Source organism: Bidens hawaiensis, unplaced genomic scaffold, assembly GCF_021521415.1.
Source record: "Bidens hawaiensis isolate Kalapana, Puna unplaced genomic scaffold, B.hawaiensis_p1.1 tig00019201_1, whole genome shotgun sequence".
NCBI lineage: Eukaryota > Viridiplantae > Streptophyta > Magnoliopsida > Asterales > Asteraceae > Bidens > Bidens hawaiensis.
In genome coordinates this window covers 194,333-210,212 of record NW_027492911.1, presented here as the reverse complement: position 1 = coordinate 210,212, position 15,880 = coordinate 194,333, and the positions used below count along the sequence as shown (strand labels likewise).

At 34.2% G+C, this 15,880-nt stretch overlaps 1 protein-coding gene across 2 annotated transcripts; it reads left to right on the top strand.

The window, feature by feature from the left end:
• Positions 1-692: 692 nt before the first annotated feature.
• Positions 693-3,559, top strand: LOC143557845 (tubby-like F-box protein 3). 2 transcript variants are annotated; one of them, XM_077046816.1, is made up of 6 exons: positions 699-1,031; positions 1,942-2,029; positions 2,120-2,249; positions 2,707-2,886; positions 2,971-3,447; positions 3,515-3,559. In XM_077046816.1, the coding sequence occupies exons 1-5, from the start codon at positions 699-701 to the stop codon at positions 3,434-3,436; spliced, it is 1,197 nt and encodes a 398-aa protein (XP_076902931.1). In that variant the 3' UTR covers positions 3,437-3,447; positions 3,515-3,559. The 2 variants fall into 2 exon arrangements, with proteins under 2 accessions (XP_076902932.1, XP_076902931.1); XM_077046817.1 differs by having other exon boundaries at positions 693-1,031; positions 2,971-3,540.
• Positions 3,560-15,880: the final 12,321 nt, after the last annotated feature.

Sequence of the window (15,880 nt, the reverse complement as noted above, 5' to 3'; positions counted from 1 at the left end):
TACAGTCGCACCAAGTTTGGATTTAACACATTCGACATTAACATGATTGATATAACATACTTATCACTACATCGACATAGTAAAGTTTAACTCTACATAGACATTAACAATATGATTGATTCAACATTTACTTTGAGATAAAGTTAATTGTTTATTAGAGCCAAACGAAGTCACTTCTACATTAAGTCGAAATTGCTTCTTGCAACAAAAATAATAGATAAAACTTTAGATCAGTCAAATACCTAAATTGCTAGTATGAATCATTATTGACCAATTATTACGGTTTAAATTAATAACATTCCAATTTGTCATAACTATTTATTAAAACTATCATTAATTACATTACCATTTTCCTATATTTTGGATAATGTATTTGGTCCATAACCACGTGCCAATAAATGGACATCCAAAAATCCACATGGGTCGGGTCGGGTGTAAATGAGATCTTGTTTGCAGGCCTAATAATAATATACCCTGAGTCTGAGATCCATCATCAGTTGTTAACTTCACTAAACCCAATAAAATATCGTTATCTCCTCATTCTTACAAACCCTAATCTTATCTCTCCTCAATCCCACTACCCAAATCGCAACCATCCGTCAATTCAACCAAAACCCACTTCCAATTTCACGTAAGTAACCTCATTTCATCAATTCTCCCTTAATTGAACCGTTAGATTTGGTTAATTGAACTTGAAGATGTCGTTTAAGAGTATACTTCAGGATATGAAGGGGGATTTTGGGAGTATATCCAGAAAAGGGTTTGGATTGAGGTCTCGGTCACAGCGGGTGGTCGAGGACCGATCGCCGGCTATTGTTGATGCTTTGAAACAGAGTTGGTGGGCGAATATGCCGCCGGAGTTGTTGCGGGATGTGTTGATGAGGATTGAGGCGTCCGAGTGCGCCTGGCCGCCTCGGAAGAATGTGGTTTCGTGTGCGGGTGTTTGTAGGAATTGGAGGGAGATTATGAAGGATATTGTCAAGAATCCCGAGTTCTCGGGCAAGTTGACTTTTCCGATTTCGCTGAAGCAGGTTTGTTGTGTTTGATTTGATTGATGCGGATTAACTGACAATTCGTTTATGGTTATGGTTACGGTTAATGTGTCTTTGTTATTTGGACATTTAAATTTATGCTGCAACTGGTTATAAGTTATAACATAGCTTGGAACACCATAATTAAGTTTGGAACTGACATATTTCAGCTTCAGCACTTTGTAATTGAGCTCGGAACACCATAAAGAAACCATTTTTAACTTGAAGAAAGCAAAAAAAAATACATTGGACAATTAAGAAAGGAAAAAAAATACATTGGACAATTAACTGAACTTAACCTAAACCGACGGTTAGCCAACCTATGGTTAACTGATCATTTAGTTATAGTTAAGCAATCTTCTATAACCGAAGCTCAGTTATGGTTAAGACTATGTGTTGTCCATTTACGCCTAGGACGTTCTCAGTGCCAAATCTGCATATTAGCCCCGGCTACATCGCACCCGAGTGTTAATGTGCCGGCATTATCGATGGGGCTGTGACCCATTAACAAGCGATATGAATATCAAAAGCGTGGGTCCACCCAGTCATCCACTAACAAAATCAAACCCTTTTTTTTGGTTTTTTTTTCTTTATTTCCTCCACTTCATAACCACAACGCCCAAGTTAATGGGTGGGCCAGTTAAAACTCCACTGCCTTCGGGGCAGTGATGTGGTACTTTAACTAGCACCTGCCAGTTAGCCCACAACACATAGCCTTACTATCCAGAATAAACTTCACTTTATGTTGGATGAATTGTGTAGTTTGTTATAAACTGAAGGAATATGGTGTTTGAATGTTTACATTTAGAGATATAATCAGAAGCTATTGTGTATAGGCTCAACAATTTTTAGGCGATTCTTGAACAATCATGTGGTATTTAAACTATTTATATTTATTTCTTGTTAACAGCCTGGCCCAAGGAGCTCTCTAATACAATGCTTTATAAAGCGGAACCGAAGCAATCAAACATATCATCTCTACCTCAGTTTAAATCAAGGTACTATATTCATGCTAATATATACTTGTGCTTATGTAATTGTTATTATCTTTATAGCAATTAGCATCTTTTAATATGATGCATTGGCAGCAACAAACGATGACGGGAAGTTTCTTCTTGCTGCAAAAAAGTGTAGACGTGCTACGTGCACAGATTATATAATTTCTTTAAATGCAGAAGATGTTTCAAAAGGAAGCAACACGTACATAGGAAAGTTAAGGTACCGTTGACAAATAAACAGGCTTATGTTTTTCAATACTGTTTATCTATATATAGTGTTGTAAACGAGCTGAGTCGAGACTATCATGAGCTATTTGAGATTGGCTTGTTAAAAGCTCAAATCGAGCTGAGCTTAAACAAGCCCGAGCCAGAACTTCATATATGGAGCTTTGCTAAGCTCGCAAGCATAAACAATAAAAGAGCCAGGCTCGAGATGTTAAACTATGCGAGCCAAGCTCAAGCTGCTTAATATAAATGAGCCCCCGAGCTCAAGCTCTTTTAAGTTAGTCGAGCTTGAACTTGGCTCGACTCATTTACACTTCTACCTATGTTGTTACCTAACTGTTGTAAGAGATCAAACTTCCTTGGAACTAAATTCTAACCGGGCCAAGCTTGAGCTTGGCTCAACTTGGCTCGTTTACACTTCTACCTATGCTATTACTGAACTATTGTAACAGATCAAACTTTCTTGGAACTAAATTCGTCGTCTATGATGCCCAACCGCCAAATGGTGGAGCTTTGACCACAAAATGTCGTTCTTTGAGGCCCGGAAGTATGAAACGAGTGTCACCTAGGGTTCCAGCTGGCAACTACCCGGTTTCCAACATTTCATATGAACTTAACGTCTTAGGTTCCAGGTATAAATAATAGTAGTATTTAATTAATAACCACACCCAAAACACAGTTAACATGCTAAGTATAATCTCCATTTAATTTAACAGGGGCCCACGAAGAATGCAGTGTATAATGAATGCAATTCCCGCAAGTGCGATGGACCCCGATGGAGTGGCGCCGACTCAGACCGAGTTCCTGGTCAGCAATGTGGACTCGTTTCCATCTATACCTTTTTTCAGATCAAAATCTGCGCGTATCGATAATTCCCAATCTGGGTCAGGATTGTTGACCGGTCAAAACGACCCGATGCTTGTGTTGAAGAACAAGGCGCCTAGGTGGCATGAACAGCTGCAATGCTGGTGTCTTAATTTTAACGGACGTGTGACGGTTGCTTCTGTTAAAAACTTTCAGTTAGTTGCTTCTTTGGAGAATGGCGAACATGAAAGTGTTATAATTCAGTTTGGAAAAGTTGGAAAAGACGTGTTTACTATGGATTATCAGTACCCATTATCGGCTTTTCAAGCTTTTGCTATTTGCCTTAGTAGCTTTGATACCAAAATTGCCTGTGAATAACCAATAAACTGGTATGACTTTGACTTGGACTTTAGTCAACAGGCATATCACTTACTGATTAAAATGAATTGAGTGCAGATTTTGGCAAAGGCTGGAATGGTGGTTTGGAGTTGTTTGCAGCATTTGGTTTGAAATTTGGTTGGATAGTTTCCTTTTTTTTCTTTTTTTGTTGACTGTAAATCATATTTTGTGTAACATAGCAGGATACTGGTACTCTTTCTAATGTGATTTCTTGATGAGTGATTGTAATTTGTAAGTGCCTTTAAAGATTGTGATTTTTTTTGAGAAATCTTTTTAGAGTGATAAAACATGATGTCAATCATGAACTAAACCTAACATCACTTACACGGAATTCATAGTCTAAAAGAATCTAGCTCAGGATGAGCTCGGAATTCATAGTCTAAAAGAATCTAGCTCAGGATGAGCTCGGTACAGGTACTGGGCTGAAAAATACAAAAATGGGTTATGGTACTGGTTCTGAAAGTACTCGATATGGTACTACCACCGAAAGTACCGATCCCGAAAAACTTAAAAAGTGGGTACCAAATTATACTGAAAATACCCTTTACCATTTGATCATCTCTAATTTAAGTCACTGTTGTGTTGAAGTTGCAAAAAACGCTTAGCTGTAAAGGTCGTATTCTTGGGTTCGTGAGTCGACCTTGCTAACTTTCTTTTTAAATAAAAAATGTAGTATTGCAGTATCTTTATGTCAAATTTTAAATATAATATGCATAGTTTAAATGTAATTGCATAAAAAGCAAAAAAGATTTTATAAGAATTAATATGCATGACATGATTTTCATGTGTGCAATCGAACCGACAAACACAACCTGAAGTCTGAACATTAACCACTTGACAAAAGTTGGGCCGACGTTAATCTATGATCGTATCACGTCCAATTTATTTTGGGCCCTGAAAAATCTAATGCATGGGCCGCAGGGGGAGAAGCAATAACATTTGATTATGACTTCTCTGGGCCATTAAATTATTCACACTATTATAACAATCACTTCACAACAACAGTTGTAACAAGAGCTAGTTGCTAGTCAGCCGTCGAAATGGGAACTAATGATTAATCGAAACGCATTGTCGATTAATCAGAATTAATCAGGATTAAGTGATTAATCGGGCGTGTAATCGTGATTTTTACAACCATGCTTTACAGTTCACACAACCAATACTTTCTCCAAATGATTATGAAGATTGAAAACTAACTTATAGCACATAAATTGCTCATAGAAGCTCGTGAAACACTTATTAAATTCAGTTCGAGCTAGTCGGTTCGTATAAATACTCAGGCCAAATTGGAGCCATAGGTAGTTTGCTTGTTGGCTCAGTCTATAAAATATTCATAATTGATTTTTCTTACATCTTGACAATAGATATTGTGTTACTGAATTGATATTGTTTTTAGTCTCACACTTCCATAAAAAGAAACATACAAAAAAATATATAATCCATAAAAAGAAGCCATCTTCGGGTTGAGCTTTTAACTTAACTCTTATTGTTATGGATTAAAGTTGGCTAATTGAACAACTTAAAATTGGTTTAGTAATCTGGACAAACTAGCTTTATTACAAAAAGAGTAGTATATAAAGCTGAAGAAACGATGAAACATATTTAGGAGAACGACAAAAGCAGTATGACAAAATATAAAGTAAATGCATAAGAAAATTTGAACACAGAAATGAAAAAAACTCAAAACTAAAAATATAATATTTTATTATAAGTATGACACAATACAGAAAAGGATCTTATAGAATACATATTTATCATGCATGCGAACGAGACTTGTCAAATAGATCAAAAATGACGATTTTAGTTCATGTTTATATGCAAAGAACTTATACTCATCATCTAGAACACGCGATAACAAAGAAACGCCTTTGAACTTAAGATGAATTAAAGTCCATTTTACTTCAGAGGTCAAAACATTTTCTTTCAAAATTCAAAATCAATAAGTTACAAGGAATGAAGTGATACCGATGTTCTTTTAGAAAGCAAAATAAATGAAGAGAGAACTATGTCAAGCAAAACGGGTGAGTCAAGCCGGATATCGAAATGCATTATGAGCAAAGTAAGTCACTCACTCCTATAACTCGTTGCACGTTCATAACTTATGAAAATTCATGGATATTGGTGCATTATGTATTTAGGATAGAATTAGGATCACGCAAACATGCTATGGAGCGTAACATTTATAGGGTTAATCGGGATTAGATGGGTAACCATGATGTTTTGGAATGAATTGGGCCAATACTTGCTCGCCCTAAAGTGTTTCTTCGTCTACGGGCTCATATGTTCAAAACTTCAAATCTAACTTGATATAAGTATAGAATTTAAATAGCTCTTAGAAAAAAAAAGTTTTTCAAATTAATTTGTTCGAAATATTTCTTTTACCCAATTATTATTATTACTACAGATGCTGTCTACCTTTTTGCTATTTACGAAAATACAAAATGTCATGTTCTGGTCCATGGATGATCAAAGTGGTCCATGTATTCATGGACCATTTAAGGGCCCAATACATCACAATCGAGTTACCGAAAGTTAACGAGTCTTACAAACTTGGGTCATGGCTCATGGGCCATGCCATTGCATTCTTGTGGTCCACAAAAGGCCCCATCTACACCAGTGAGTAGTACACGTCCGTCTGGACCCAGTCAACATACAATAATTGAAAGAAAAAAAAATGCCATTATTAAAATATTATATATTAACTACAAAAATATGAAATTATTATTGTGAAATTTAGTTTTATCTGATTTCTATATTAGTTGTCACTTTTTATCTATAAATATTGAATATTATGCTTGTATACAACTCTTATGTAATCCTTCAAATAAATGTTAAAAGGTGATTCATAATGAGTCAATGACCAATCGATACTCTAGGAAATTTTAATATTGTAGTCAAGACTCCGGTATAGGTTCTGGATACTCATTTGTTTCATATTCAAGGGCTAGGGGTGAGCAGAAAACCGAATTAACCGAATCGAAACCGAATTAACCAAAAAAACCGCACCGAAAAAACCGAACCGAAGCATTAACCGACGGTTAATTTTTTGTTTTTTTGAAAACCGAAATTTCGGTTTCGATTCGGTTATCCATTTTAAAAAAAACCGAAAAAAACCGAACCGAACCGATTGATGATGATAAAGATTATCAAAATGATGAGGAATAGACTAAACTTTTGAGATAAATAAATAATATGATGAATGAAGATCGGGACTAAACTTTTAATGTTTTTTAATTTTTAAACTCTATTTAACAACTTGTATTCGCATAATTCAACGAAACACATGCCTATTTTTGTCTTTTAAATTCAATATATATGTGGACTGTGGTACTCTAACATGTTCTTATACAGGCTTAAAATATGCATTTTCATTTTTTTTGCAATGTCAGCACATAATTGAAAAAAAACCAAAAATAACCGAACCGAAACCGAAATTAACCGAAAACCGAAAAACCAGAAAACCAAAAACCGAACGGTTTGCATATTCAAATAACCGATTACTTAAGCTTCGGTTTGGGTTTCACCTAATAAATGAGCCGAACCGAACCGTGCTCAGCCCTATCTAGGGCTATTAACAAATTACAACTATCTAATTAAAAATTCTCAAATATACTAGTACTAGCAGTGCATCAAAGATGCAGTCATCGATTCCACCAAGATGCCTTAATTGCTGCGAGCAAACATATTAATAACGAGGAACACGTTTTTATTATGCTACTAATACTTATACTTGCGAATACATAAATTACATATAGCACATATAAAGAGACATGGTATCAAATTATAAACGTAATAAATTAACTTATATAAGTTGAATATGACTTGACTCTCTTTAGAAACAAAAAGTTTATAAAGACATGATATATATATATGCTAAGTATAAAATGAAAACTCACTTGAGTTGTGAAAACTCTAGAAACTCATTCTCAACCACGTGTTTTTAATTAATGTTTGAATCTTGTGGTTCACAATTAAAATAAATAAAAAATGTAAATATAAATATAATTTTTTTCTCTCTCCTGAAAACATATATAAAAATTAGTAAAAAATGTTAAAAAATAGCAAAACATTTTTTTTTGATGTTTCGATGTTTTGTATTAAATGTTACAACACATATTACATGTAACAAAAAAAACAAACAAACGATGTTACATAGGGTTTTCACGGGTTTTCACAACTCAAGTGGGTTTTCATTTTAACCTTACCCTATATATAAATATAAGATTTGGTTCATTTCAGAAGTGTTTTTATTGTGAGAAGTCCGAGAAATGAATCCAACCAATCACATTTTTTCTTTTGTTTTATTATTTATTTAATGACAAGGGTGTTATAGTAAAATGAACATTTTTTCATATTTGGTAGGTCATAATCTATGGAGAAGTTACAAGTAATTCTTGTTTTTTTTATTTTATCATATTTAATATTGTTGTTTATCAATATTTTTTTATTCTCGTAATTTGATATTCATACCTTTATCCAGATAATGGTTCTTAAATTCAATAGTACCGATATATTTACACACTACATAAATGAGCATACACATGAACTAAATTACACATACAAAATTCGATATACCACTTACATAGTACCCATATGAAACTACACGGTACATAAATGAACATACACACGATAAAATTACACATACACCATTCGAAAAACCACTTACAGCGTACATATACGAGCCTACACAATAATGAACCTACATAGTACATAAATGAATCTACGCACGATAAAAATTACACATACACAATTCGAAATACTAGATACATAATACATATACGAACCTACACAGTACATAAATGAACCTCCACACAATAAAAAATACACATACACCATTCAAAATACCATATACACGGTACATATACAAACCTAAACAATACATAAATGAACCTACACAATACAAAATAAACTTTTTTTATTGCATTAAACTATATATAATAAATAACAGATAATGATAATAACTTGTACTTGTAAAATTTTTACATACACATTCGTGATACCACCTCAATAGTACATATATAAACCCTACATGGGACAAAATATTTTTTTTTTATTTTTTTACATATAATAAATCATGTTAATAACCTACAATTTTAAAATTTTCACATACGCATTCGTGATTCCATGTACATTATACATGAATATGCATGTGTATGCAATACATAATTAAATTTGTATAGGCATTATATAATAGTTAACGCATTTGAAGAAATATGATTGAAGATATTATGGTATTTGATAAAACAAATATATTTGTTTAACACTGGTTTGATTAATAACATCAATTAAAAAATAACAATAAAAAAATTCATATGTAACTTTCAATTATTTAGTAATGACAATAAATAAATGCAAATACTAAACTACCATTCTTCATTAAAATAATGGTAGATTAATATCTTAAAAATTACAAGTTTGCCATAACTTTTATAATCCATTGATTACACATAATCAATGGTCCAGATTGATTTCTCACGCTTCTCGCTGTAACTTGACTTCTCGCATGATCCATCCCCTATATATATATATATATTTATTATGAATATTGCTATATTTTAAAAAGAAAAAGAAGGATAAAAAAGGTAGATGGGCCAAATTTCGCATTGCTATTGGTGCTAGTAAAGAACAAAAGTAGAGAGAAGCTTTTTCAATATCAATAAAAGCAAATTTTCATTATCAAAGTCAAATAAATTATGTCATTTGAAAGAAAAGCTTGTAGAAATAAGCTTTTTGGAAAAAGGGAAATTAAAAGGGCAAGAAATAAAACGAAGAAGCATGAGACTTTTAGTTAGTTTTGGTTTTCTACCACCACAACCCACCTATTTAAACCAAATTATTGAGGGCGGGGTCAATTTTATACACAAACGCTCATATATATACATATTCTCATAACCGTATAATACGTGCAACTTTGGTGCTTCAGTTGTGATGGATAGGACGACTACACACATACACATACACCCTTTCTTTTACCCATCGCATTGATTATATGTAATGCATTAAGTACAAGTGCATTATATGATTCTCGCTTATTATGAATACAATGCATACATAATGCATATGTGTGTGCGCGCGTACGCACGCGACGTGCGTGTGAGGATGAAGGCTCCATCCTTTGCGTCCGCTTGTGGTTTGGAGTTTCGGATTTCCAATCCAGACTTAGGGCCCACATCAAGCTCGTCACCTTCACGTCCAACACCTCCCACCTCATCTTGACTTCCACAACAGAACCGCTTTCATTAGAGAACCATAAAGTTACTAGAAAACTACTACTGGTCAATCAAAATTATATGCGTAAATTTAACATAGAAAACACCCATCAAATTTAATCATGCATGTGACTCTAAACGAGTTTGTTAGTTATTCAAATTTAATAAATTTTATTTTATATAAATATATAATTGCATGATAAATATTATTATGTAAACAATGATAACGTTTACTAAATAATAACCCACAATATATCTATAAAACTATAGTTTTAAAATATATAAATATCTACATAATTTAAAGGAATGTTGGTTTTAAATAATCCTAACTATGTCATATTGGTAAATATTAGTTCCAACTTTACATTTGCCTGCTGACAGTCCCAATTATTGGTGTATTTGTTTTTAACATGCCGCGACTAACGGATGACTAACTCCGTTAGTCTAATACTTACTTGGCATGCTTAGTTGTCAAAAAAGATCTATGTGGCAATATTACGTGGCATTTGATGCTGAGTGGGCTGCCTTGTTGGACAATCAATAAACACAAACGTATTATCTTCATCAGATCCACTATTTGCAACCCACCACCCCTGCAACCATCGCCGGAACACAAGACCACCACCATGTCCATCCCTTGCAACCACCACTGGAACCCATGACCACCACCATGTCCATTCCTTACAACCACCACCGGAACCCACAACCCCCACCATTATCTTATTCGTCGGCCACCGGCGATGGAGATCCAAACAAAAATTGTCGGTTACCACCATGTTCTCCGGCCATCACCTGCAATTTTTGCTCGGCTTCTGTACCTGCAACATCTGTTTGATTTATGTGCCGCTGCCATGTTGGCACTCCGCTGCCACCGCCTCGTCTGCAACCATCGCCGGAAAAACCACCCTCTCCTACCCCTTCAACTGAATCTCCGGAATTAGACTAAAAACGTCACCGAAGATCATGAAGAAAGCAACAATTAGATCCAAAATTAGTTTGACAAAAACCTGTTACGAATTAGGGTTAAAAGAGGGGAAATGAATGTCGATCTTGAAGTAGGCACGATCTAGACCCTAAATTAGTGTGGAGATGTATGATTTGGGGGTTGAGTTGATGATTGTTATTGGTTGATAACGATCTGATGAAGATGATGATAAGTTCGTGTTTAGTGATGGGTCCAACAAGGCAGCCTACTCAGCACCAGATGCCACACAATGTTGGCACGTAGATTTTTTTGATAACCAGGCGTGCCACGTAAGCATTAGACTAACAGAGTTAGTCATCCGTTATTCGCGGCCTGTTAAAAACAAATGCATCAATAGTTGAGACTGTCAGCAGGCAAGTGTAAAATTGGTACTGATATTACCAATATTATTTAAAACCAATATTCCTAATTTAAAATATATATAAGTATCAATATCTATTTGTTAATAAATAACTAGTTGTTTAAAAACTAAACGCTGGAAGCTCAAAAATTGTTAACGGACCAATTGTGTCTTAGACATTTAGTTTGATGCGAGCCTAAGTCAAGCTTTTTTAAATTGAATGAGTCAAACACGAACTTATAATAGCTTTGTACGTACTCAGCTAGGCTATTTACACCTCTAGGGGTGCTTATCCCCCATTGATAAAGCTTTCTAATAAATTCGAACATTTTATTGTTACCAATAAAGTAATTGAAATCATATAAAATTCAATTTTATTAAAGAAAATATAATTTTATTCATTTCTTTTAATAAACGTCACTTTAATTGGGTTCTGGCCAAATGCAACATCCACGAGTGGAGAGCGTACATGGATAAAACTCCAACTAAAGTGGCGTTACTTAAAAGAAATATTCGAGTCCCAGATAATATGTGTGTAATTCGTTGCAATTCCGACTCCGAATCACCCAAACACGTTTACATTGGTTGTTCGGTGTTGGATGCGTTGATTTTGTGGTGCAAAGATCCTTTCCTTTTCACCTTCTCGGTCGGAGACTTACTTGACTTGCATTTAAATTTGGGGCTAGGGGCTCGAGAGAAGGGTGTTATCCATGGTATCATCATTATTGTGTATTGGAGGATTTGGAAGGCCCGCAACGGGAAGCTTTTCAAAGGTAAGGAGGTAAAAATTGAAGACATGATTTCTGGCATAAAGTCTTGAGCTTTCTTTGGTTTAAAAGTACGTCAATTTGTAAGTCTTTGATTTGGTCCGGCTGGTGTATATTTTTGTTGATGTAATTCGTTTTGTTTTTGTTGTTGGTGGCTGTCCTTCAGGTTGTAGAGAGTGCTCGTGGCTTTGGCTTTTGTTTATAGAGGTTTACATTTCGAAAAAAAAAAAGGACATAAAATTCAAAACTTTCTTAAGTTCTAATTAATTCTACAATTTTTGTAAACTTATCTGTCAATTTTCAAATACCAAAAATAAGATAATTATATATATATATATCATATGGTACAAGTAGCAAAGCCTACAAACTTTGCTAATTATATATATATATATATATTTTGTAGGCTTTGCTACTTGTATCATATGCTTTACAAGTGGTTTCAAGCTATTCTATTTGTACATTGTGTTGAATTATGTTGTATTTTGGTGTTAAAGACAGGTTAGTTTCTTTATTGCCATCTGATATTCAAGTAGAGTCGATTGAAATCAAACACCGCCACTTCGCCTTCATTCCTCCACCACTATCGTCTACCATAATCGCCTTCCTTTCCACTTACTGTTTCTCGAAGGCATCCAGGTAGCGCAGAAGTATCACCGACTATTGTTTCGGGATTCGATTTCGGATACCTAGTTGTGCTCTTAGTTTTCCATCGATTATTGTAATGATCGACTTCGTTTGCTTCTGATTTTGTTGATTAGGGTTCTGATATAAAACCCCAACTCTGTTGTGATATTTGGTATAAAACATCATGTCCGTTGTTGATTGAGGAGTGTGTCATTGCCGGAGCTCCGGTGCAGGGTTAAACGGGTCAGCATGTGAGCCAATCGAATTTAACCGAGCACACGCCCTTCACATAATCGGGTTGAACATCAATTATATCGAGCGTACGGTATTATACAAGTAGAGGTATCATGTCATGTTTTGTCATAATAAGACTATTCCAGCATCATCTCAAGACTTCTTAGATCACTACGTGTATACTGTATGGTTCAATCACAACTGTTGAAAAAGAAAAACAAGAATGTTTTGATTTGATATAAAAAAATACAAAAAACATGACTCATTATTTCTTTTTAACGCCCAACTAACCTAGAATGTATAGGTATTCCGTACGGGGTGACACAATGACTAAAGGCCACCACCAGCTAGCACAACCCAGCCGTACGGACCCTCAAGCACCTTCAAGTTGTCTCCAGTTCCGGGGAAAATCCAACTGCCTGAAGGCCCACTGGTGTTAAAACCCGAACGCCCTTAGGTAGGGGTGTTCATGGTTCGGTTTCAAACCGTGAAACCGCCCAAATCGTTCATTGGTTTGGTTTCACGGTCAGTTTTTTTACTTAAATTTTGGTCGGTTGGTTTCAATAATTTCAAACCGTAGCGAACGGTTTGGTTTACGATTTAAACCGAAAACCAACCGTATAAAACCGAAACGGACAGTGAGAATTTATTACAATAAAATTTTGAATAATTCTTATATGTATATAATTTAATGATTTAACTCTATTAGATTAAAGTAAATCAAAAGTGGCAAACCCTTTTTCACATTCTCAAAGTCAGCCCTCGTCCCAATTTAAAACACTAAAAACTAATTGCAGAGCTTGTTTATAAAATAAAAAATAATATGCACAGTTTGTGTTTTACTTCGTTTCTAAACAACGTTGTCACTTTTTTCCTTTTCTTTTTTCTATTCTTTTTTTCCCAATTTTGTATGGGTGTATTTGACAACTTATTAAATTCTCTAAACAACGAACAACTTTACTCGTATATGTTTCTATAAAGGTGTATAAAAGTTCAACGAGCCTAAACGGCAAAACCAAACCAGATCAAACCGTTAATAATGGTTCGGTTTGGTTCGGTTTATGAGTTCAATGGTTTGGTTTTGGTTTATGAAAATAAAAAACCGTTAGTAACGGTTTGACCTAAAAACCGTGAAAACCAGACCGTAAACACCCCTACCCTTATGATTGAACCGGAGATCACGCCCTTAGGATTGAACTGGAGATCACAAAGATCCCAGTATTCCTTATGAACCACTCATGTCCCTTCAAAGTGTTGTAAATGTTTCCATAATGAAATTTATATTTCCTACCACTACATCACATTGGAAAGGACTCGTTATAAAGCTCATCACTATATCTGTGTACTCGCAAATAAATGAATATATTAAACTAAAAAGAAAAAAAAACAAAAAAAAAACTTTTGGAATAATGAGTTGTATTTTTTTTTTAACTTTTTAAGTAATTTAGCTATTGAAACCACATTATTTATATCATATTTCGTTAGAATCTTTAGATTATGTATGCAATAGAGCATCCAGAGTGGGAGTCACGAAAGGGTGCTTGGATCCATATTCAACGAAGAATTGGGAATACAAGCCAGTTTTTCAAGGATCCATAAGAAAAAAATTGGGGGTTTCCGGAGAATTTTTGAGGGGTTTTGATCTGGGAAAAGGTGAAAGTACCCCCATCGATTTTGAGGGAAAATCCAGAGAAGGTGAGACAACTCCGTATGCACTTAAATTTTGAATAAGTGTATACCTTTACTTACCTTGTTTGCTTTGTAAAGCAAAACAATAATGAACGTAAAAAAGTTGAAAATAATTTTCTCGTCTGGACATATTTTTATTCTTTGTCAGATTTGATATAAACGGAGATAAGACAAGCTTAAATTGTTTAATAAAAGAGTTTAGACCGTTAAATGCCTTTTGAACGACCAACAAAGCTCTGCCACCCAGTTATACTCATTGGCAAAAGGCTATCCATGCTTGTGATAGTAGACTGTGCTGGCGATCTGGCCCGCAATCTATTCTATGGGAAACCCTCTACCCGAGGGCCCACTATGGTAAAACTTCTGGCTCATTCATGACATTTTGTTATGAGCGAAACTTGAACTCACGACCTCTCTTAAATTATTAAATACACACAAAGTAAATTTATTAGTTAATGAGTTATAATTTTTATAATATTTTTCAAACAACTTGGTTTATAAAACTAACAAAGAAATTATGTGCATTAGACCTAACAAAACTTATCGCCGTGTTAAGTGGTTATGATTGACGCGACACATTTAGTGTTATTGTTGAATTGAACATGGCATATTTGGCTAAATATGTCATGTTCTTAAACACTAACACAAAAAACAATGATAAATGGGTTAAATGACATCATAGCACAATCGAATATAACTAGTCCTATAACACGAAATGATCCATTCGATAGTGGCTGAATAACATGAAGACAAAACGTGTTTAAAACAATTACTTGCATGACTCACTTTACAAGATTAGCAAATAATGAGAAATCATTAACATGACTAAATGAATGTTACCAAAAATAACAATATATAAATCCCTAAAGGGCAATATTGCAATATCCTTAAAAGAAAAAAAAATCTATAAAGTTCTTAAATAACAATTATAAAACTTCATTATTTCAATAAATGGTGTTAACTTGTACGTCGTCGTGTTAACAATTCAACACGAATAGTTAAACGTGTTATACTTGTCATAACAGGTTGAACTTTTCTAGACACGTGTATAATCATGTCGACCCATCTATCCCAAACGCTAACTCGTTTGGTTTTGTGTTAAATCATATAATGTTAGCAAGTAGTGTCAAGAATTGTCAAGATATACATTTTCCAATAAACACATACGAATTAAAAAATCACATCAATAAAGTTTTGATAAAACAAACGTTTACTTATTTTTCTTTAATTTTTCTTTTAAAGAAATCAGAAAGAAGTAGAAAGTAGCTTTCGAGTTTGCTTTCTCGTAAACCATTAACCCCCATTTGCCATGGGTGCGACACCAACTTTGTAAAAGTTGTAAAAGTCTATGATTATTTTAACACGTCAAAATAGGATGTGGATATGATACAGATAATCAAAGTTGTAAAAACCAATTAGTTTATAAAGAAGCACTTAAAGTCATCAAACAGAATTTTGAGATGTGACACTCCAGATATAGCATTCCTCACTATAATTGTTTCCTTTTAAAGTTTGCTCTAAAAATAACACATTTTAGTCCTCCATGAACATCATTTTGTTTGTAATTTGAAGTGT

Coding starts and splice junctions, on each gene's coding strand:
- LOC143557845 (XM_077046816.1), top strand. CDS start 699: ATGTCGTTTAAGAGTATACTTCAGGATATGAAGGGGGATTTTGGGAGT. Junction 1,032..1,941: donor TTCCGATTTCGCTGAAGCAG/GTTTGTTGTGTT, acceptor TCTTGTTAACAG/CCTGGCCCAAGGAGCTCTCT. Junction 2,250..2,706: donor ACGTACATAGGAAAGTTAAG/GTACCGTTGACA, acceptor CTATTGTAACAG/ATCAAACTTTCTTGGAACTA.